This window comes from Alosa sapidissima, chromosome 17 (assembly GCF_018492685.1).
Source record: "Alosa sapidissima isolate fAloSap1 chromosome 17, fAloSap1.pri, whole genome shotgun sequence".
Lineage (NCBI taxonomy): Eukaryota > Metazoa > Chordata > Actinopteri > Clupeiformes > Clupeidae > Alosa > Alosa sapidissima.
Window position 1 is genome coordinate 13,169,639 of NC_055973.1, and position 19,631 is coordinate 13,189,269.

Below are 19,631 nucleotides of genomic sequence, written 5' to 3' on the forward strand. Positions count from 1 at the left end.
CCTTTTCTTTTAAAATGCAGGCTAAATCCAAAGCAGTTAACTGAATGAAGAATAACATTCACGCTACAGAGCAGGCAGAGCAAACCTTAGATAGGACCTTTGGAATTACTACTGCATCAGTCAGACTATCATCACATACATCAGAGCCAGACTAACTTTCTGGAAGTACAACCAAAGATCCTTGATTACTAGCTCCGCTTTAACCCTCTCTGGTACAACTTTACTGTTTAAAACAGACTTTTCAAACCACGTTTCCCATCATTCGTCGCTTCAGCGTCTTTTGCCTTGGTAACGAAGAAATTGCTGTATCTCGGTTTGAACCAGTCAGGCGCGCATTAGCACATTCAAGCGCCAGTGGCTTGCTGTGTGTCTTCACAACGGATTTTCCACGTCACCTGAGATTGTATCCACATTCTTTGTCAGATGCTAACGTGCAAGACCTTCTCATACCAAGTCTATTAGGTTCTGTAATTTAATGTACTACTTATTGTTACTCAGCGTATTGTCTAACTCTTGAAAACAAAGGTGAGCTAATGTCAGAGCTATGCCGCTAGCTATCATTAGCTAACTAACAGCAAGTTTTTTTTCAACAGGTTTGCAGCTAGAAAGTGTCTAGCTGTGTTCATTATCGAGTGCTTAATTCAATGTCTTGCGGTGTGTGGTTAGGTTTGGTGCAAACATCATGATAACGTTACCTAGCTAAAGTTAACGTAGCACTATTACTGAAACAACTCGAGTAACGTTACAAATTGACGTTAGAAGTAGCACTATTGCTAAGTTGTTAGCAGAGTTATAAGCACGTTTTCTGTCATCTCAGATTTTCACGTTTGGTAACTTTGAATTTGTCAAACGTTAACGCAATGTCATCTTTTGCTTCGATTCACTTGCTACACAGCATCTAGGCAGATGTCTTTCGCGAGAGTGAATCGTCTTCAGTATGGTCAAGGAAGACGTCATGGTCCAACTCGCCCCAAGAAGGCAGCAGCTCCTAAGAAAGAATGGGTGGTATGTAACGTTGTACTTCAGGGTATGACATAGCTGTTTGATGCTATTGTTTAACTGTGTTTTAGTTTTTATATCTTAATATGTTCCCCTTCCAGAGCACAGTCAACGATCTAACTGTACATAAAGCTACACCAGAAGAACTGGTAAGGCCATATTGTGTTACTTGCAGTGTCTTGATAAGTGTGTGTTAGACTTTCCAGTGAGACAGGTACATAGCATATCTGTATATCTCCACGTGTGGACATTTCTTGAATGTTTTCTTTTCTTGCCAGTCTCAACGCCATGAGATGCACAAGTCCCAAAACCGACTGGCTGCACAGTGGGAGCTGAGAGAGAGGGCCCTGAGACGTAGGAGAGGGAAAAACCAGCCGCCTACTCCACCAGGACTGGACAAGTATCGACTCAACCTCCTTAGAGAGGTGGCCAACACAATGCACGCTCGTCAAGACAGGCTTTAGTAGAGACATTTAATATAATTCAGTGCTGATTAAGCTACAAATAGTTGGACAGTTTTTTTTTTTGACAGCTTCATTTATGTCTTTATGTCAGTGGTGAGTGGTTTATGGTTACCTGACAGACAATGCCATCCCTCTGTCTAGGTGTTCTCTGACCAATACACATTGCAGGATGTTCTGGCCAGGTCAGACAGAGCTATGGCTGTGGTCAAGGACCTATTTGGCGATGCTCCACATAGGCAAGCAGGTACTGTACCTTGTTATGTGGGCTTGCACGGCAAATTTTGTGTAAAAATTGCTCAGTAATAGAGTGTGTGTGTGTGTGTGTGTGTGTTTACAGGGTTCCCAAGTGTCACTGTAGCACCAAATGGTGGTTCTGACTCTGAGTTGCCTGTGCTGCAGAGACCTGATCCTCCGACCCACCTGTCAGTCCTCAGCCAGTCAATGATGGACCCACAGGTATTGACCCTGTGTGTGGGTGTGTACAGTCATGTTTGATGACTTCAGTATTTTTCCAGCAGTGTACATTTTACACACAGTCTTGATCCATCTATGTCTTCCAGGCCTTAAATGAACTGGAGGAAGAGTACAGTGGTGAAGTGCCTGATTCTAGCTTCAACTCCCCAAGTGACTCTCAGCGGTACTTAACCTTCACCTCTAATTAGTTCACTGATCTGCAGTCTAATGGCCTATGATTGGTTAAGTACTAAAGCACTAGATATGTACTGGTTGTAGGTATCAAGGCCCACCACAAAAGACCAAGAGTGCTCAGAGAGCTGAGAGACTGGACAACCAAAGCCCACCACAGACACCCTGTAACCCGAAACCATCTCAAGAACAAGCAGGTTTTATCTATGTTGTGTGTGTCTTTTATCTGGACTTTGAGTCTGTAATATTGTTGTATATAAAAGTCTTTTCTTCCTGTTTCTTCCTCTCTTACCTGTATATCCTTACCTGAATATGAGATTTGTTTTCTTGTCTTGTAGCCCTAAATGCCACTGTGGCGGTTAACCGATTACGGTCCATTCAGTCGCAGTCAGAGTCGGGCCAGTCATCCACACTGGTGACCCAGGTGCTAAACCCTGACTCCACACGCCCACACTCGGGTAGGCCCCCCTACAGATAATGCCTCGAAACCAAGGAGATGCATTTACATGTTTATCACCAATCAGGGCAAGACCGAATGTTGGTATATTCAAGAAACATCTTGACCTGAAGAAAAAGAATACGTGATTGTGTGTGTGTGTGTGTGTGTGTGTGTGTGTGTGTGTGTGTGTGTGTGTGTTTGAACAGGCAAGAAGAACAGGGCCTCCAGGTCAAGTAGGGGGCGCTGTGCTGAATCAGGACTGGACGGATCAAGTCTCAGTTCCCTAAGCGGTAACCAGAGTAGCCTAGAGATGCTGCGAAGCATGCTGGGGCAGGTCGAGACAGAGTTGGACTCCCTTGACCCCCAGGAGCCCAGGTCGGTTCCAGAGCTCCACAGGCCCAACCACGGTCTCACAGGCTTCTCAGTGGATCTGGTGTCTACTATTGGTCGGCTGGCTCGCCATCTCAGACAGGTGAGCAGCATGGCCAAAACACAGATCAGGAGTACTGCCAATAGCTTGAAGTATCAAAATATACAAATCCCCTTACCCATTTAGCACTAATGGGGTACCCGATTCTTCAAAAACCGACAAAAAAGGGTCATCCATGCCTTGCATGTGCATTTGTTTGCTGTGTGTGCAGAGAGAAGAGGAGGCGCAGAGGGAGGCTCAGGAGAGGAGGAGACTGGAGGAGGTGGTGATGGAGCAGAGGGTGCTCATTGATGCCCTGACTGCTGAAACACTTAATCTGAAAGATGAGAGCGCCAACCTGCAGGTCAGTGACTATACCCCACAAACACATTTATGTATCTAAGGTCCTAATAGTCATATTTGTCAAGTCAAGTCAAGTCGGCTTTATTGTCAATTTCTTTACATGCACTGGTCATACAAAGAATTGAAATTTCATTTCTTACTTTCCCATGCAGACATAGACATGCTTTAAATACAGACATAGACATACTTAAGACATAGACATAGCCATAGACAATAAAAAAAAAGGTAAAATAATAAAAAAAATAGAGGTAGTTGTGTTGTATATTTACATAGTCCTAGCGTAACCTTCTGACAGCATTGTGGCAGAGTGATATTTGTACCAAGATAGCGAATGTGTCGCACAGTATCAACGATGTTGGTAGTCTTCTTTATTACTGCAGTAAACTTTGATGGAAAAATAAGAAACAGCATTGTTATTTTTACCTTACTGTATTAGTTATGGGAACTTGAAGCACTGTATTATGCTAGAACAAAAATCAGTGTCAACCTGATTTACACTGATTGGGTGTTTTACATTTGTGGTTGTAGGTTTGCGGCTAGCTTGTCTGTAATTTTAATGAATTTGTGTTTTCACAGGCTGGCTTGCAGCAGCGAGTCACTGAGCTGGAGGAGCGTCTGGACTCAGTGGTCCTGGTTCTGGGAGATCTGGGCCCTCTCCAACCAGAGGGGGATCCAGAGCCACAGGACACTCCTGTCCAAGGTAAATAAACACTCAATGGATATTAGCACATCTATTGGACCCCTGTGATGCTAAATAGTTAAGAGGTCTCGATCCCTTAGTAAAGCTCACCAACACTTTTGATATCTATGAGTTAAAGCAGGCCTAACACGAAAGGTTTATACTTTAACAGAAAGAAACATATGGACTTTCATACTGACTTGTTTCCCTCAGTTATCGTTTCATAATTCATTCTGTACGATACGCCACACATTAGTCAGGCTGCCTAGAGGGATTGGTCATGTGTCTCCTTCTGTACTGTCAGACCCCCAGCCCCCAGCGAAGCTCCCCCCTCAGCCTCAGCCCATCTCCCCCGCAGTGCTGCTCTCTCCCCCCCGACAGAGGGACAGTCTGGCCCCTTCCAGCAGAGCTACAGGAGGTGAGAGAGATTGATTGATTGATTATTTTATTGTCATCATATTAATGTTTCTTGCATAGCAGCTCCATTTCCAGTGTCACACAAAATACAAGGGTTAAGACTCGGTTCATAAAAGTGGGAGTAGGAGCAGACTTGGGCTGTACAATTAATCAAATTAATTGATTCATTGTGCTTATGACATGAAAACAACATAATCGAAATATAATGATTATTTTGCTATGTTCAGTTTCATAACAATGCTTTCCTTTTGTCATGTGCATTGTATTTTGGAAGTCTTTTTTTTCTGTAGGATTATATTAAAAAAAAAAAGATTTATTTTTGTGAAAGAATTAAGTTGTGAAAATGGATGACCGTTCACTCAGTAACTGTGTTTAATAATTGTGACCTCAATATTGAATAAAATAATCGTGATAATGAATTTTGTCATAGTCAAGCAGTCCTAGACCATAGTGAGCTACTCATCTGAGCCCTCAGTGTATTAGGCTAACAATGTATCTTATCATTAGAGAACAAAATATTATGTTTAGCTGACACCCAGAAGCTCTTTTGCACTGACTAGTTGCTCACTCGGTGTGATTCGGATGCAGGAGTCTTGACATCACCTCTGTGTACAGGAGAAGCCCGTGGTGTGGTGCTGCAGTACGATGCTTACGCTGCAGGAGGAAGTCATCGAGGCTCACGGGAGGAACTGGACCGCTCCTCGCCTAGCTCTTTCGCCAGTCTGCCCCGCCCCACCTCGCTGATGGACCACTCCCTTGGCCTCCTGCCTTCCCAAGATGCAGTGCAGGCCCAGATCGCCGAGCTGGCCCTACAGAATGCCCAGTTGCGGGTTCAGCTGGAACAGAGGCGTGTGTCTCCAGCTGGGTCGTACACCTCCAGAGAACAGACTTCTGGGAGATCCTCACCAGCCAGCCTGTCAGTTCAGAGAATAGCGCCACCAGCAGGGCATCAGCCGCAAGTGCAACAGGTACAGACCTCAGAACAGTGCAAGGGTTCACTTTGGCTGCGGTTACACCGGCTGGCCTTGATGCACAGTTCTGATTTTCTGCCTAAATCCGAATTTTTGGACTGCCTGTACATCTACGTTTCAGAGTGGTCCATATCAGATATCTGAGTGTACATGGTTCACTAATTTGATAAACACTTGAGACAACCCGCATGCGCACCAGAGGGATTTTGGTCACCGAAATGAGAGCAAACATATATGCAGTACTGCAAATGCACGAAATCACACAAGCTTTAGCATTCGCATTCTAGGGCTATTTCAGTGGCTAGTTGTTTACTTTTGTTACCGAAGTATCGAGAGGTCTGCTAAATAGGCTACTGGTGTTGTTTTAAGATGAAAAAAAGAAAGAGGAGGGCCCTTATTGCAGCTTTTCCATTTCCATTTTCATTTTAATTTCACCGTTCTGCCAGTCGTGCACATGAAAGCAACATTATGTCTGATGGAAATGTGAAAAGATGAAAGACTGTGGGCATTTTCAAAGATGTGCAAGTTGAAAATGACGGAATATCCAATCTGCCTATTTAGACGACAGTCACATTGGCAGATATCCAATTCACATCTAATTTATTTCTGCATATGAATGAGGCCTGAAACCAATCTGAAAATATCGGAATCTAAGTGCTTTTTTCCTGTTTACCGTACACATCCATGCTGCACATCGGAATTGTGCAACATATGAGCGAAAAATCGGAATTCGGTCACATTTAACTTACTGTGTAAACGTAGCCTTTTAGTCACAAGCAAACTATTGTGCACACCTACTCATTCACCATTGTATGTATGTTTACCAGAACTTACCGTGTGTTGTCTTGTGCGCAGGTGATCCAGAGTGTTCAGTCAGTGCAGCACACAGCGACTAACATGGAAGAGCGCCTCCTGGAGTTGAGTAGGCAGAGTGCAGCAGCACGGAGCAAACTGCTGGAGCTCATCGAGCAGCAGAGACAGAGCTCCTCTATGCATATGTCCCCCTGTGTCTCCCCCATACCAGTCCGCTCCGAGTCCGAAAGCCCTGCCTCAGGTTTGTACAGTATGGCATCCAAGGGTGGGTGGGTGGGTGATGAGGAGCACGTTTTTGGTGTTGGAGAACAGTTTTAAATGTTCTTCACTGCATTGCCCCAGAAAGGCAATGGCTTTGTTTATGATTGTGTATCGTCTCCTCATATGCTGGCTTGACAGAGGCCCAGTGACCGGTATGTCAGATGTACTGCATTGTGACTGTGTGTCATGCAGCTGTTTCTATGCTTGGCTTTCCAGGTCTCCCATACTTCCTAAATCTTAAGCGTTATGGCTGAAATATTCTCCTTCTCCTTTGCAGGTATTTCGAGAAGGACCCCTGAGGTGGCGATGTCTGTGCCTGAAAGGGACTCTTGCTCTCAATCCAGTGGTGGTAGCCGAAGGTAAGGAATGAACTTGAATACCGTTATATGATAAGCAGGTCAGCAACATGCTAAAATACGTCCTTTTCAGATCTGCTGGAATCTCACCTCAAAATCTTAACGGAGTAGAAAACCAAAGGCAGAGACCTCAGGTAATGATTTGGCTCACTTCACATTATTGACAATAAACATAGCAAACATTTCAAAAGTTTCGAATGTTTTCAGCCGTGGGAAAATGACATTACTCTTTCTGTTTGAGAGTAAATGACTAATTCAAAGTCTGTACCATGATTTTGTGATACTCATGCAGGTGGAAAGGCGAAGGGGAGATGGCTGGTTTGCACTGTCTGCTCACGTACAGTAACAGGGCAGATTGCCACATACTAGTTACAATAATGTATTTCACATACATTACATACTTGTAGTGCTGTGTACAATCTCTGGCTTTTTATCTTTCTATTATGAAGGGTGTCTGAGCATTTGTTTTCACAGTTTTTATTGCAATGCAGTGATGTGCTTTTTTACATTAAATGTATTTGTTTGTGTGTGTCAATTAAGTTATTAAATATAAAAAAAAATCAACATTTATGTACTTGTCTTGTGTGATTATTTATGTGTGTATTATTGTATACATGAATAGGTTTTACTTCAGAGAAGAAAGTGGTACAATAGTGAAGTCTGTAGCAGTGAAATCCGCCTTCCTGTTTTGTGGTATGTGTGTCCACACACAGGAAATGCAGAGTCATACTCCCATAAACACAGATTCAGCACTTTTCTTCAACTTTCACTTGCAGAAACAGAGTCCTGCTCCCCTCTACATGTGCAAAAGTACTGTTATGGTTGTTCCCCCTTGAAAAGTAAAGTGGAAAATTACAGGATATCACAGTTTGTAACAGCACATGCTGATATTCGTCCATTTTTATAAATGAACTTGATCTTGCATTCTGACTCCTGACTGGTGACCTTAAAGCAGCACCCTTGGTCATTCAGTTGCAAACGATTTCTTTGCATTTCAACCTGTAGTTTCTCCATCCAGCCCATGTCCCCCTCTCTCACCCATACACAGCCTCCCTCCTCAGCTAGAACTATCCCCTCTGTGACCCTGTGTGTGTCCTGTAAAGTGGCCCAGTCCAGCTGAGAAAGACGTACACACTGTGGGTTGCACACCTCAAACCGACACTCCCTTTCATAGCCACGGCAACAAACTCTCACCAGGAATGAGGTCGGCTCTGATGTCATAAAACAGTACACCTCCTCTAAGCCGTTGTCGATGGCAACCGGACCTCGCACATGCTCTACGGAACACAGCTGTGCCCCTCCGAGCGTTCGCACGGATTCTATAGCAAACTGGAAGCTGTGGTGCTCCCCTTGCTGCAGGTAGCGCTCAAGCCCAGCGAGGGTCTCCAGATGAAGCTGCATTAGAGACCCCAGTCCCATCCGTGCAGGGCTGAACTCCAGCATCCCCAGCAAACGGTGCCTCATCCCAGCATCAAAGACCTCAGCTCTGAATCCCTCCTGGGACAAGGTGAATTTGAGATGCTGTGTGATGGCAGCGTCAGAGTCACCCTGATGGGCAGTGGCACCACCATCTGGCCGCACTCTCTCCAGCAGCCTTGCTACTCGCACACAGACCTCTCTGTGCTGTCTGGTTAGCAAATGTTCATCTTGGTCTATCGCGGCAGCAGAGAGTGAAAACCCACTACTTCTACCCACTTTGCGAATGACTCGAGTGAGCAGACCACGGAAGCGCGTGATCCTGTGGATTTTCCGTGGGCGGCATGAGTACGTCCCATCTTGTGGAGGAGACAGGTGGAGGCAGTGCTGTTGAGGGTGGAGGTCTCGTAGGATCTGGGCCAGCACTCGTGCACTCTGTCCCATGGCCTCTGCTCCTCCATCTCTCAGGCATTCCTCCAACTCTTGGAGCAAGGAAACATCTACCATGTCTCCAGCCCGTAACTCGGCAACACACTCCAGCGCGCTCCTGCCTGGCTCAGAGATGGGTTCCTCCAGGACCTGCGCCATGCATTCCCACAGCAGGAAGATGAAGATGGCCTCCACCATGTCTCTGAGGTCCCCAGTGCAGGCTTGGCCCCCACCGTGCAGGAAGTCCCTGCGATGGAGAAGTGACTCAGCTTCCTGAAGAAGCTTGAGCAATAGGCTACCTCTCTCAGACAGCTGTGCTCCTAAGTAGGATTAGGGAGAATTTGTGATTACATTGCAACAGTCATTCACAGCACCCTTAATCCAAGGAATGCAGGGAATGGATTCAAGACCTGTCAGGCCAGCAGGTGACCCAGCAGATATGTTATACGTTATTGTTTAAGTTGTTGGTTCCTACACTGTCTATAGACAGTCATTGGTTCCTACAAATCAGCTAGTAAAACAAGGCACAAACCAGTCATCACATACATATAAATAGGAAAATGTCTCTCATACATTTTGTATATATGATTTTCTAGGGGTGCCAATAATTGTGGGTGACGTATATTTGTAGTGTGAGTATGTCACTTTGGATTAAAGGGTGTGGTAAATAAAGTAAATGTAAATGATTGAAGTACATTTAATTGACATTAAAGAGGAGTACCTACTCTGAATGTTACACTGCTGAACTCTGCTGAGCAAAAGTGGTGCATCTTGGGTCTTCTGGAGGAAAAGATCCACCATCACCTCAAGCTGAACTCCATCCTCGACCCCCACCTCTTCCAGCAGGGCCTCCCTGACTGACCAGCGGGGCAGACCCAGCATGACCCCCAGCTCACAGATATTCAGCCTGGCCTCTCCACTCACAATACCCAGCAGGCCCAGCACTTCCTGTAGTATACCTACAGTATGTGAAAAATTAGTTAATTTAGTTAGTTAAAGGAATATACCAATTGATACCAGAAATGCAGTACACCGGTAGATTTACTATTCCAGTATACCACATAAGCAGTATATAAATATATCTATAAATGCCACAACATACTTTACCCTCCATAATTATGGCACCTCTGCTAAAGTTGACTAAACAGGCATACATTTATTACATTTCAGTGTATAATTGTAGTCTCATAATGAAAACAATGAGGAAAAATCCAACTTTGAAGGGAAACAAATTTATTTTGAGAAAAAAAGGAAAAAGAAATATTTTTAACAAAATCAGGTCGCCCACAATTATTGGCACCCCTTGGCTTGTAATAATATTCTCCTATGACACCCCATAAAGTCAGAGAATACAAAGCAAGGGAATTAAGACCATTCACCTTTACAAAATCACCCCAGATCGTCCAGATTCCTAGGTCCACACTTGCACATTCTGCTCTTTGACTCACCTCACTGTTTTTCTATGGAGTTTACATCAGGGGAGTCATTTGAGATGGCAATGGCAGAAGCTTGATTTTCTGTCCAGTAAACCATTTTGATTTTGATTTGGATGTTTGCTTTGGTTCATTGACCTGATGAATGATCCAATCATGACCCACTTTTAGTGTCTTGGCTCTTGGAAGAGATTGACAGATTTCCAGAAAATGTTCAGGTTTTTCTTGGGGTTTATGTACCATTCACCTTAATAAGGTTCCCAAGACCCTTGAGAATAAAAACAGCCCCACAATATCACAGCCCCTCCACCATAATTCTTATTAGGCATGGGCTTCTTTTCAGTATAGTAATTCTTCTATGTGCGCCAAACCCACCTAAAGTGTTTCTTGCCAAAGGGTGCAGTTTTAATTTCATCTGATACCAGACTCCAGAATTCCAAAGTCACTGTAGCATTACTGAATGCTGACAAAAGCATCAGCTAAATACCATAAACATAATATGTTTAGATGATATAATATTCTAATATGTACACAGTATGTTTACTATAATGGTAGATTTTAGGAAGGAAAGTGTAGCATTATATGTGGATTATGACATGTTCATTACCTGACTGCGAGTCAGCCTCTGCAGAAGCAGCACTGGTCTCCTCAACAGCTATTGGGAAACTGTTGACGTCAGATTCACTTTCCACCGACAAAACAGGAAGAGCTTCAGGCAAACCACCAGCTGAAATGACAGCATTACAATAATGTCATACCAGGAAAATCTCTAGGATTAATGTGGTGGTCTCTACATTACATGCAGCTAGTTAGTTACTTGCCAATGCAATTTTTTATGATCTTATTTCCCCCAAAGTGTGTTTTGAAGGAACCCTTGTTGAAATGGAGCTTGTCATTACAATATTTTACCAGTTCAGTCAACCCAAGGAGATTTAAAGGTATCAACTTCAAGGAGATTGTAGGTCAAACTAAAATATTTGAATTCCAGAACATAGTGAATATAAAGTCGTTATGTACATACTCCTGATCTCCTCTGCCAGGTTCTCATCTTCGTTGTTCAGAGCACTGTAGAAGGCCCTGCATGCGCTCTCTCCCTTGGACAGACAGATGGTCAGCAGCTTCTGAGCTTGCTGGTAGAGGATGGTTGCTGACTGGACCTGGTCAAGCTCAAACTGGGTGATGATGCCAGTGGAGAACAGTGCCAGAGACACAGGCAGGACGGAGTGACCCAGGCGGGCACACAGAACACTAAACTGGCTCTGAAGTTGGCATTCTGGGAGCAAACCACAGACATTGGTTAACATTTTTAACACTTAGACTTTCAATTAGAATGGAATAAAGTTACAGTATACCACAATGAATAATTTCAAGGTATTTCTAGAGACATACCTGTTGGTCCACGTTGTATATCTGGGTGGATAATACAGGAGAGTGAATTGTTTTTGCATAGTGTCTTGTCTATTTGTATAAATAACATTTAAACAGACTACAAGGCAATATATTTTAAAAACCCAAAGAGTGTACACAATTGCTCTTTTGGACTATTGTGCAATGTGCATAATATAATATATAGCACACCTGTATTATGAGATAGCCATGACCGAAGGCGAGGGTAGTGATGTTCACATCGTTTCAGGCACTCCAGGAAGCAGGAGGCCTCCCGTTCATCCATCTGGGCCTGTACCACCTCCAGCAGCTTCCGAGCCCTGTTAGGGGGTGTCTTCTCCGCCTTTACCTCGTAGTAGTTGTCCTGGGATAGCAGCCCGCGGGCCAGGGCACAGTCCAGCAAAGGGGCGAGGTTGTACAGGGACTCGACCAGCAGCTCCTGGGAGGCCAGGAGATGGGCCTTGACATCCTGCTTCATTCCTGGACCCTCAGTATACAGGATTAAAAACTCAGCTGTGCATGCAACATAGCCTACAACATGAGGTGTAGTAGCCAACACAATGCAGTATCACCTATGGAGCAATATGCAAAGCTCTATATTGAAACACTGGTTGGATACATTGTTATATCCTAATCTTCATCTAGAAAATAATCAGAAGGTAAAGGATGAGATGATGAGCATGCATGCATCAGATCCATGATTTTACCCACCTGAACTAGTATCCCTCCCAGAGGAATTCATCGTCGGGGTGTCCTCGCAGCCGTCACCTCCATTCCTTGGAAACGACTAGAGAGAAGTGTCATATGTCTCAGTACAACTTTCACACGATCAACTTAGCTATTACGGCTTGCTGCTACTACAGGTGGTGTAGAAGACATGGGTTGGGCTGGGCTGGGCTGGGCTGTGTAATCGTGATGAGGGGGAAAACTGGGAGAACTACTGAATGAACTATGTGAATGTAAGTGTATGTATGCTCCTAAAGAAGCCTTCAACACCACAACCATCAACAACGGCCATAAATGTTATCATTGCTGCATGTTTACTTAAAGAACCATTCAACAGTAGTAGTAGCTAGGTCTACAAAATGTTGTCTTGGCTCGCTTCCTTGTTGACGACAATCAGTTCGTTCCCCTTCAGAACAGGAAAGTAATCTTGCCATTATACACATTTTATACATTGTACAAACAAGTGAAATGTAACGATAAGCCTACCTCTCGTTTCCATTATAGGGACATGAGCCTTCATCACAGCGACCTCTCTTCTTAGTAATAGTGAAACTTGTTCAACCTCGTCCTCGCTCCGTGTACATTCCACCAAATTTACCGTGTCGCCATTCAACTACAAAATCCAGCATGCACCGCTCGATAAAAGCCTTGTCCTGCGTTGCCCAGCAACAATAGTCAAACGAAGATGGACACTTCAGAGAAAGCAGACAAACCTAGCGTACAAGGTAGTGTGTAAATAAACCTATTTGCAGTCTCAAAGTTTGTGAAATGTTTCAAATACCTAGTATGTTACAGAATCCTTTGTTGCCACATATACAGTATATGTTTTACAACTCTCCGAAACATTTAGCATAGTTCTAATTTAAAACATGATAACAGGTGTGTGTGACTGTGACAGATACAAAATGTAAAAGATAGCTAACGTTAGCATAACGTAACAGCTAACGTTACCAAACGAAAATTGTTTATTATTAATATTTCGTCAGCACTGACAAGATGTATCTTATATGTCTTTCCTTTAAAGAAGGTCAGACTGCAGCGTCTGAAGGAGAAGAGCAGGATGAGAAGCCAGAGGTGGTTGAGATTCCTGTGGACATGTACTATGACTATGAGAAGCTCTACTCGAGACCTGTCACCACCGCAGACTCTGACATCCCAGAGAACTTGCTGCACCTGTCGTATCCTTCAATTGCTTGCATCTTTGGCAACGGTCATGACATCACATATTTGATGCTAAAATAGGCATGTTGATGTTTTTCCTGTTATTTCTTTGGTTGAGTGTAACCACAGGAGTGTATTCCTGTGCGTCAATGCTCTCATGTTAAGCACAACTAATTAGCTGGAGACTGGAGGTTGAAAGTGTTGTTGTCACCAATGGGCTTCTCTAAATACCCTCCCATCTACAATACTGTGGAAAAGTTTAACTCTCAGTGGCTGAATCCCAAAGTGAGCCCTGAGGACTAAAGACTCACAGATTTAATTGATCTCAGGTGCTAAGTGATTGAGTATGTGAGGGCACATGGGCTCAGATAGGTATAAATGGGATTGAGACAGCACTTCACGAGATCACATGTTATCTTGGCGACATTTAATAACAAAGATGTTGCATCATGCACGTGTGTCGTGCTGTTGTTTACCTTTGTAATTTCCGGATTTCCCTATGGTCTCCGCAGTAAAAGTCACAACGCGTTCAACTGTGGGTAATTCCCTTTGGTGAAGTCTGCAATGCAGACTCATGCAAAGGGCTCGGTAAGTATGTACTCAAACCCTCATGCCCTTTGAAATGCGATATTGGGACAGCCCTAAGCCCTTACGAATTTCACGAGAAGTCTGTGAGTGTGAGTCCAGACTTTGGGATTGGGCCAGTCAGTTTTGTCAGTGAGATGATATAACAATCCCTAAAGGCCACTGCATAGGTTGCACAGCTTTAACCTGACTCTTACCCTGTATAGAGTTCCTCCTTGACCGTGGAATAGTCACTCGTTTGGTTATGACTGCGAGCGCAGAGCTAATCTGCAGGTGCTGGATGAGCACACGCTGACCTTTGTGGCAGGGAACCTGCTCGTCCTCCTGGACATGAGGACCAAACAGCAGCGCTACCTGCGCTCATGTGGAGGGGGAGGCATTGGAGCTATCATGGTAACAAGAGGACCACACCTGTTTCACACACACACCTGCTCTTACACACTCACACTCACACACACACACACACACACACACACTCGCGTGTGTAAAAACTACTTTTGTAATAATCAATATGTAAACTTGTAATACATCTGTATTCTACTTATTTCATACACACGTTGGTCAGACCAATGTGCACATGCTTGTATCAAACTAATGTGCAGGTTAGGACCAAACAATTCTCTTGCATATATGCTTCAAATTAAGAGTCTGTTTTGTCTCCCTGCAGTGTCATCCCAGTAAGGGATATGTAGCCGTAGCAGAGAAGGCCCATGAGCCGGATATCATTATTTATGAGTATCCTTCACTGAGGCCCTACCGCATCCTCAGAGGTAGGCCAACCCACAGCTGTGTGCTCAGTAGACGTGTGAACATGACTCACTACTATCCCAAATACTGTAATTTACACAAGTTCATCATACAGTAAAATCTCACAAACCGCTTGATGATTCATATCACATGTGTCCAGGGGTTTTCCATTCTGGATATCCATCAATTTGTGTGTGTGTGTGTGCTTGCATCTGAAATTCTGACAATGGTGCAAGTGCAATCTGACGCCTGGTGTGACACTGAGTCTGTAATCCGTCTGCTCTGCAGGGGGCACAGAGCAGGCCTACAGCTGTGTGGACTTCAACCGCGATGGCGCCCTGCTGGCTAGCGTGGGTAGTGCAACCGACTACATGCTCACGCTGTGGAACTGGAGGCAGGAGCAGGTGATCTTGAGATGCAAAGCCTTCTCGCAGGACGTCTACCGGGTCACCTTCTCCACCGATAACCCCGGCCAGCTCACCACGTCCGGATCGGGACACATCAAGTCTGTGGCTATCAATTTCTGCTACTGTCAATGCTGTTGATACTGTTTGTATTGTCAAACTGTGAATGTTGTGCCTCTCTGTACAGAAAAATGAGGCACAGCTAGTGCCACAGAAGTTATATGTTATATAGAAGTTATATAAAACACAGTGACCAGAGAGTGATAATGTGTTACTTTGTCATGATAGTCATGCTCATATGAATAGACATGGTTTGCTGATGTGATCTGATAGGTTCTGGAAGATGGCCAACACCTTCACAGGCCTGAAACTGCAAGGCGAGCTGGGGAGATATGGGAGAACTGCCCTCACTGATATTGAGGGTTATGTGGAGCTGCCAGACGGCAAGGTTGGCCATGCTGTCTGTTCACTGACACTAACGCGCGTGCACACACACACACACACACACACACACACACACACACACACACAGACACACACACACACACACACACACACACACACACACACACACACACACACACACACACACACACACACACACTCACATACACACACACACTCACACACACACACACACACACACACTCACTCACACACACACTTACTCTTGCAGTGCTTACATAAAGCTTTATCCTCCCCTACCCCAGGTCCTGTCAGGTTCCGAATGGGGCAACATGCTGCTGTGGGATGGCGGGCTGATAAAGGTGGAGATTTGCCGGAAGGGCGGCAGGACGTGCCACATCGGCACTATCCAGCACTTCTCCCTGGATGAGGGCGAGCTCCTGACCATCGGCATCGACGGAGCTGTCAGGGTGAGACCTATTGAAAGCCGATGCAGCATGTTTTAGTTGGGGAGGAATCACAAGTATTACAGTGAAATGACCTACCCATAACTGCACTTTTTGTGCCTATCTTTAATAATGCCTTTCTTTTTTGACGAGGAAGATCATAGATTCAAAACAAAATACCGGTAGGCACACACAAACATAGGAGTCCTAAACAGACCGACATATGAATTAAAATAACATCTGATCCAGCAGACCGGGACAGGAAATGTAACTTGGAACCAAAATGCAACCATTTTGCCTGGTTGATGGGGTTAGGTGGGGCTTTACTTGAAATTTCCCCACCTAATGACAGGAAAAGTTTGAGAACCACTGGTCTAAATAAAGGCAAAAACGTAAAACTTTTCGGCCTTCTGTAGTACCTGTACAGCCACACTACACCGAATCAGTTTCAACACAGAGCCTTAAAAACCTACATTCTGATTCTTGAAAATCATGACAAATCCTCAGTCAACAAGTACGGGTACATATACTTGTGTCTGGCTGATTTTGTGTGTCCATACTCTATCCACAGAGTTGGGACTTTGAGAGCATCGACCAGGCGGACTGCACGGACGACAGCGGCCAGGTGGAACTGGATCCCATGAACGAGATGGTGATTGGACGCAACGTCAGCCTGGTGTCCATGGTGAAGAGCACCTGTCCAGACACCCCCATCTGGTTTGCCCAGGTCCGAACTTCACAGGAGCTGGCCGTGTGTCTTACAGTGTCCTCTGACCAATAGCAGTTCACTGCCTTTTACATTGGCTATTGTTTATGTGCTGAACTTGAAAGTCTTTGGAGGCAGTATGTGGTAAAATGTCTTTGATGTGTCTTCTTAGGATTCAGATGGTGCCATTTGGAAGCTTGATCTGTCCTTCTCCAATATGGTAAGTATGATGCTGGTAGATGAAGTGTTTCATGGTAGTTGATGTAGATCTAGTTTATGTAGTGTTTTGTGCAGCTGTCAGTGATGTTTTGAATGATGCGTCTTTGCATTGTGTTGTATTGTGTTACTGTGTGTGTCCTCATGGCTGTGTTGAGTTGTGTTGAGTTGTGTTGATTTGTGCTATGTTGTGTGTGTCCACGTCATGGCTGTATGCGTTGTGATGTGTGATGTTTTATAGACCCATGACCCAGAGTGTCTCTTCTCCTTTCACGCCGGTTTGATCACGGCCATGGATGTGTCTGGCAACAGTCACCTCATGGCTACCACAGCCATGGACCGTAAGAGTCTTTCTCCCATTCACACATCCAGCTTCAGCTCCTAAAACACACACACACACACACACACACACTAGATCGTTTTAATGAAGTTGGCAAAAAAAATGTGTTGAGCAGAGTACTAAGTGAGTCAAAACAAATGCACCTGCACACTCAGGTAAACCTGTCACTTCATGCCTCTCTCTGTTTTTTTTCTGCCCGTCTCTCTTTCCCTCTATCTCTCTCCCTCTCTTTTTCTCTCTCTCTCTCTCTCCCTCTCTCTCCCTCTCTCAGGCTGTCTCAAAATTTTTGACTTCCTGGCCAACAGAGAAATTTTCACCACTCGCTACAAGCAAGCAGGAACCACCCTCACCTGGGCACCTTGCACAGTACGTACCTGTCTCATAGTGATCATCCTCCGACCTCAGATACTGTAGTTTTGCATTGCTCTTGTTCTTGTAGTATCCACAACTCTTAGAATTCCTATATGTGTGCATGTATGTGTTATACAGACCAGGTAAACAACTGATTGAGATTACAGTGTGTCCGACCAACACCAGCAGATTACCATATCTATATAAAAAAACATAATTTCTGTAGTAAACACTTCTGGCCACCAGAGGTCCTCCTTTAAATGTGTGCATTGTGGAAAAGGTCACTGTGTTTGTCTTTGGCCTGTGTCTACAAGACATACTTTGTGTGTATGTGTGTGCGTATGTGCGTGTGCAGGTTCACAGAAGTAACGGCCTGCTGGCGGTGGGTTTCAAGGACGGTGTTGTGCGTCTTCTGGAGATTTTTAACCCCAGGAGTCTGTACTCGGTGGCCGGGGTCGGCCCCAATGCTGAGGCAGAGCTCTTTCTCAGACAGGCCCTCAAACCCCACGATGCACCTGTGACAGCCATCGCTTACGAACGCAACGGAGAGATCATGGCCACAGGGGTAGGAACACCCCTGTGTGTATGTGTGTGTGTGAGAGAGAGAGAGAGAGATAAGAGCTATGTGGAGTATGTATTGAGATGTGTTAGTTAGGGGATGTATTTGTGTCAATAGAGACAATGAGAGGTTAAGTTCTTATGTTCTTTCGTTTCTGTCATATTTCTTTATTATTGTTCAGTGTGTGGATGTGGATTGTATTATTGGATGCATGCATGCAGTATTCATAGTTTTCTGGTCTCTCTCTTCCTCCTGTGCCCAGAGTGCGGACTGCACTGTGTTTTTTTTCACTGTGGGAGAGATGTATGAGCCCATAGGCTTTGTGAATGTCCCAGGGCCCGTGCTGAGGCTGGAGTGGTCTCCTCACTCTCACGTAAGCATAATAATAATAATATGTTTATTTTATAAAACGCCTTTCTGAAACCCACGGTCGCTTTACATAGAGAAGGAAAATACCAGAAACAAACAAACAAAACAATACAACAAAGAGAGGTTATATTTATAGAGCTATGTGTTGGGTGTGGAGGAGAAGTGATCATTAAACAAAAAGGTCTTGAGATGTGCTTCGAAGAAAGGAAGAGGTTGTCATTGTCATGTGTTTTACCTGGAGCAAATGCATAGGTTGTAGTCCTTCAAACAGCTTAACCTAACTGCTTGCGAGTATAGCATTGAGTGGTCTTTGCACACACTGAATCTGTTTAAACATGCTGTTCTGTTGCATTATATTATAGCTTAAAATAGCAGAACAACACGAGCGTCAGAAAGAAAGCAGAAACAGGACGTTCGACAAAAGTTCAAATATTGTGCCGCATCGCCCTACTCAGCACTGTGTCGCGTCCAGTTTAGTTAGGCGTTTTCGCACAGTGACAATGTGGAGAGGTTCGTTTCCTGGTTAACGTGTGTGTGTCTTTGTGTAGGAGAAAAGCACTCTGCTGATTCTGTGCAATAACGGGCACGCGGCGGAGGTGGACGCCCCAGTCCAAGACACAGAAGGCGTTAGGAGCACATACCTGCTGCAGGATCTTAAAGTCCGACACTTCTGTTTTAGAAGCATCAAATCCAGCATCCAGGTGCGTATCCAACCTCAATATAATAAGTGTATTGGCATGTGAGTTTATTTGCGGCATGTTTTGTGATTGAGTTCACAAATTGTGTGTGTGTGTGTGTGTGTGTGTGTGTGTGTGTGTGTGTGTGTGTGTGTGTGTGTGTGTGTGTGTGTGTGTGTGTGCGCATAGAGGGATGCCGAGGTGGCCCGGCGCCAGGCGCTGAAGCAGCAGCGTGTGAAGGAGCGGGACGCGCGCGTGAAGGCGGCCCAGGAGCAGGGACGGCAGCCCACCGAGGAGGAGCAGCGGCTGGAGGGCGAGGAAGACGAGGGCGAAGAGGAGGAGCTGCCGCCCATCCACATCCCTTCACCACCCAGCCCACTGCTCTGTGGCTTCTACTCACGGCCTGGCCGCTTCTGGCTCTCAATGGTACGCTCATGTACTGTAGAGATGCACTTACAC

General features: G+C 44.9%; 3 protein-coding genes across 6 annotated transcripts in view; 2 read left to right on the plus strand and 1 right to left on the minus strand.

Annotated features, from left to right (window-relative positions):
* The first annotated feature begins 138 nt into the window (after nucleotides 1–138).
* Nucleotides 139–7,385, plus strand: spice1 (spindle and centriole associated protein 1). The gene is made up of 18 exons (XM_042067676.1): nucleotides 139–525; nucleotides 896–1,005; nucleotides 1,101–1,148; nucleotides 1,278–1,424; nucleotides 1,605–1,707; nucleotides 1,801–1,919; nucleotides 2,024–2,100; nucleotides 2,196–2,305; nucleotides 2,447–2,566; nucleotides 2,754–3,019; nucleotides 3,189–3,320; nucleotides 3,896–4,019; nucleotides 4,303–4,416; nucleotides 5,031–5,383; nucleotides 6,242–6,440; nucleotides 6,738–6,819; nucleotides 6,890–6,950; nucleotides 7,109–7,385. Exons 2-18 carry the CDS (start codon nucleotides 907–909, stop codon nucleotides 7,160–7,162), a joined length of 2,208 nt encoding a protein of 735 aa, XP_041923610.1. The 5' UTR covers nucleotides 139–525; nucleotides 896–906; the 3' UTR covers nucleotides 7,163–7,385.
* LOC121688220 lies at nucleotides 7,278–12,864 on the minus strand. Of its 2 annotated transcripts, none has more exons than XM_042067674.1 (8): nucleotides 12,693–12,864; nucleotides 12,192–12,267; nucleotides 11,673–11,990; nucleotides 11,484–11,504; nucleotides 11,116–11,367; nucleotides 10,702–10,821; nucleotides 9,387–9,620; nucleotides 7,278–8,981 (listed from the first exon to the last, which is right to left on the minus strand). In XM_042067674.1, the coding sequence occupies exons 2-8, from the start codon at nucleotides 12,220–12,222 to the stop codon at nucleotides 7,669–7,671; spliced, it is 2,289 nt and encodes a 762-aa protein (XP_041923608.1). In that variant the 5' UTR covers nucleotides 12,223–12,267; nucleotides 12,693–12,864; the 3' UTR covers nucleotides 7,278–7,668. The 2 variants fall into 2 exon arrangements, with proteins under 2 accessions (XP_041923608.1, XP_041923609.1); XM_042067675.1 differs by having other exon boundaries at nucleotides 11,673–11,960; nucleotides 12,693–12,863.
* The window catches only part of LOC121688219 (cilia- and flagella-associated protein 44), a 23,083-nt gene continuing 16,281 nt past the window's right edge, over nucleotides 12,830–19,631 (plus strand). The window contains exons 1-15 of one of the 3 annotated variants that reach the window (XM_042067672.1): nucleotides 12,830–12,931; nucleotides 13,231–13,384; nucleotides 14,183–14,345; nucleotides 14,620–14,722; nucleotides 14,988–15,204; nucleotides 15,437–15,551; nucleotides 15,814–15,978; nucleotides 16,526–16,681; nucleotides 16,833–16,880; nucleotides 17,118–17,217; nucleotides 17,488–17,582; nucleotides 17,923–18,132; nucleotides 18,389–18,499; nucleotides 19,044–19,196; nucleotides 19,362–19,598. In XM_042067672.1, the coding sequence (XP_041923606.1) occupies nucleotides 12,892–12,931; nucleotides 13,231–13,384; nucleotides 14,183–14,345; nucleotides 14,620–14,722; nucleotides 14,988–15,204; nucleotides 15,437–15,551; nucleotides 15,814–15,978; nucleotides 16,526–16,681; nucleotides 16,833–16,880; nucleotides 17,118–17,217; nucleotides 17,488–17,582; nucleotides 17,923–18,132; nucleotides 18,389–18,499; nucleotides 19,044–19,196; nucleotides 19,362–19,598 (2,067 nt within the window). In that variant the 5' untranslated portion in view covers nucleotides 12,830–12,891. Of the gene's footprint in view, nucleotides 12,935–13,230; nucleotides 13,385–14,182; nucleotides 14,346–14,619; nucleotides 14,723–14,987; nucleotides 15,205–15,436; nucleotides 15,552–15,813; nucleotides 15,979–16,525; nucleotides 16,682–16,832; nucleotides 16,881–17,117; nucleotides 17,218–17,487; nucleotides 17,583–17,922; nucleotides 18,133–18,388; nucleotides 18,500–19,043; nucleotides 19,197–19,361; nucleotides 19,599–19,631 lie in introns of all 3 variants that reach the window. The other 2 variants (XM_042067670.1, XM_042067673.1) reach the window with 2 other exon arrangements.

Coding starts and splice junctions, on each gene's coding strand:
- spice1 (XM_042067676.1), top strand. CDS start 907: ATGTCTTTCGCGAGAGTGAATCGTCTTCAGTATGGTCAAGGAAGACGT. Junction 1,708..1,800: donor TGCTCCACATAGGCAAGCAG/GTACTGTACCTT, acceptor GTGTGTTTACAG/GGTTCCCAAGTGTCACTGTA. Junction 1,920..2,023: donor AGTCAATGATGGACCCACAG/GTATTGACCCTG, acceptor TATGTCTTCCAG/GCCTTAAATGAACTGGAGGA.
- LOC121688220 (XM_042067674.1), bottom strand. CDS start 12,222: ATGAATTCCTCTGGGAGGGATACTAGTTCAG. Junction 10,822..11,115: donor CCTGGCAGAGGAGATCAGGA/GTATGTACATAA, acceptor CTGTCATTTCAG/CTGGTGGTTTGCCTGAAGCT. Junction 8,982..9,386: donor TCAGCAGTGTAACATTCAGA/GTAGGTACTCCT, acceptor AATCCTACTTAG/GAGCACAGCTGTCTGAGAGA.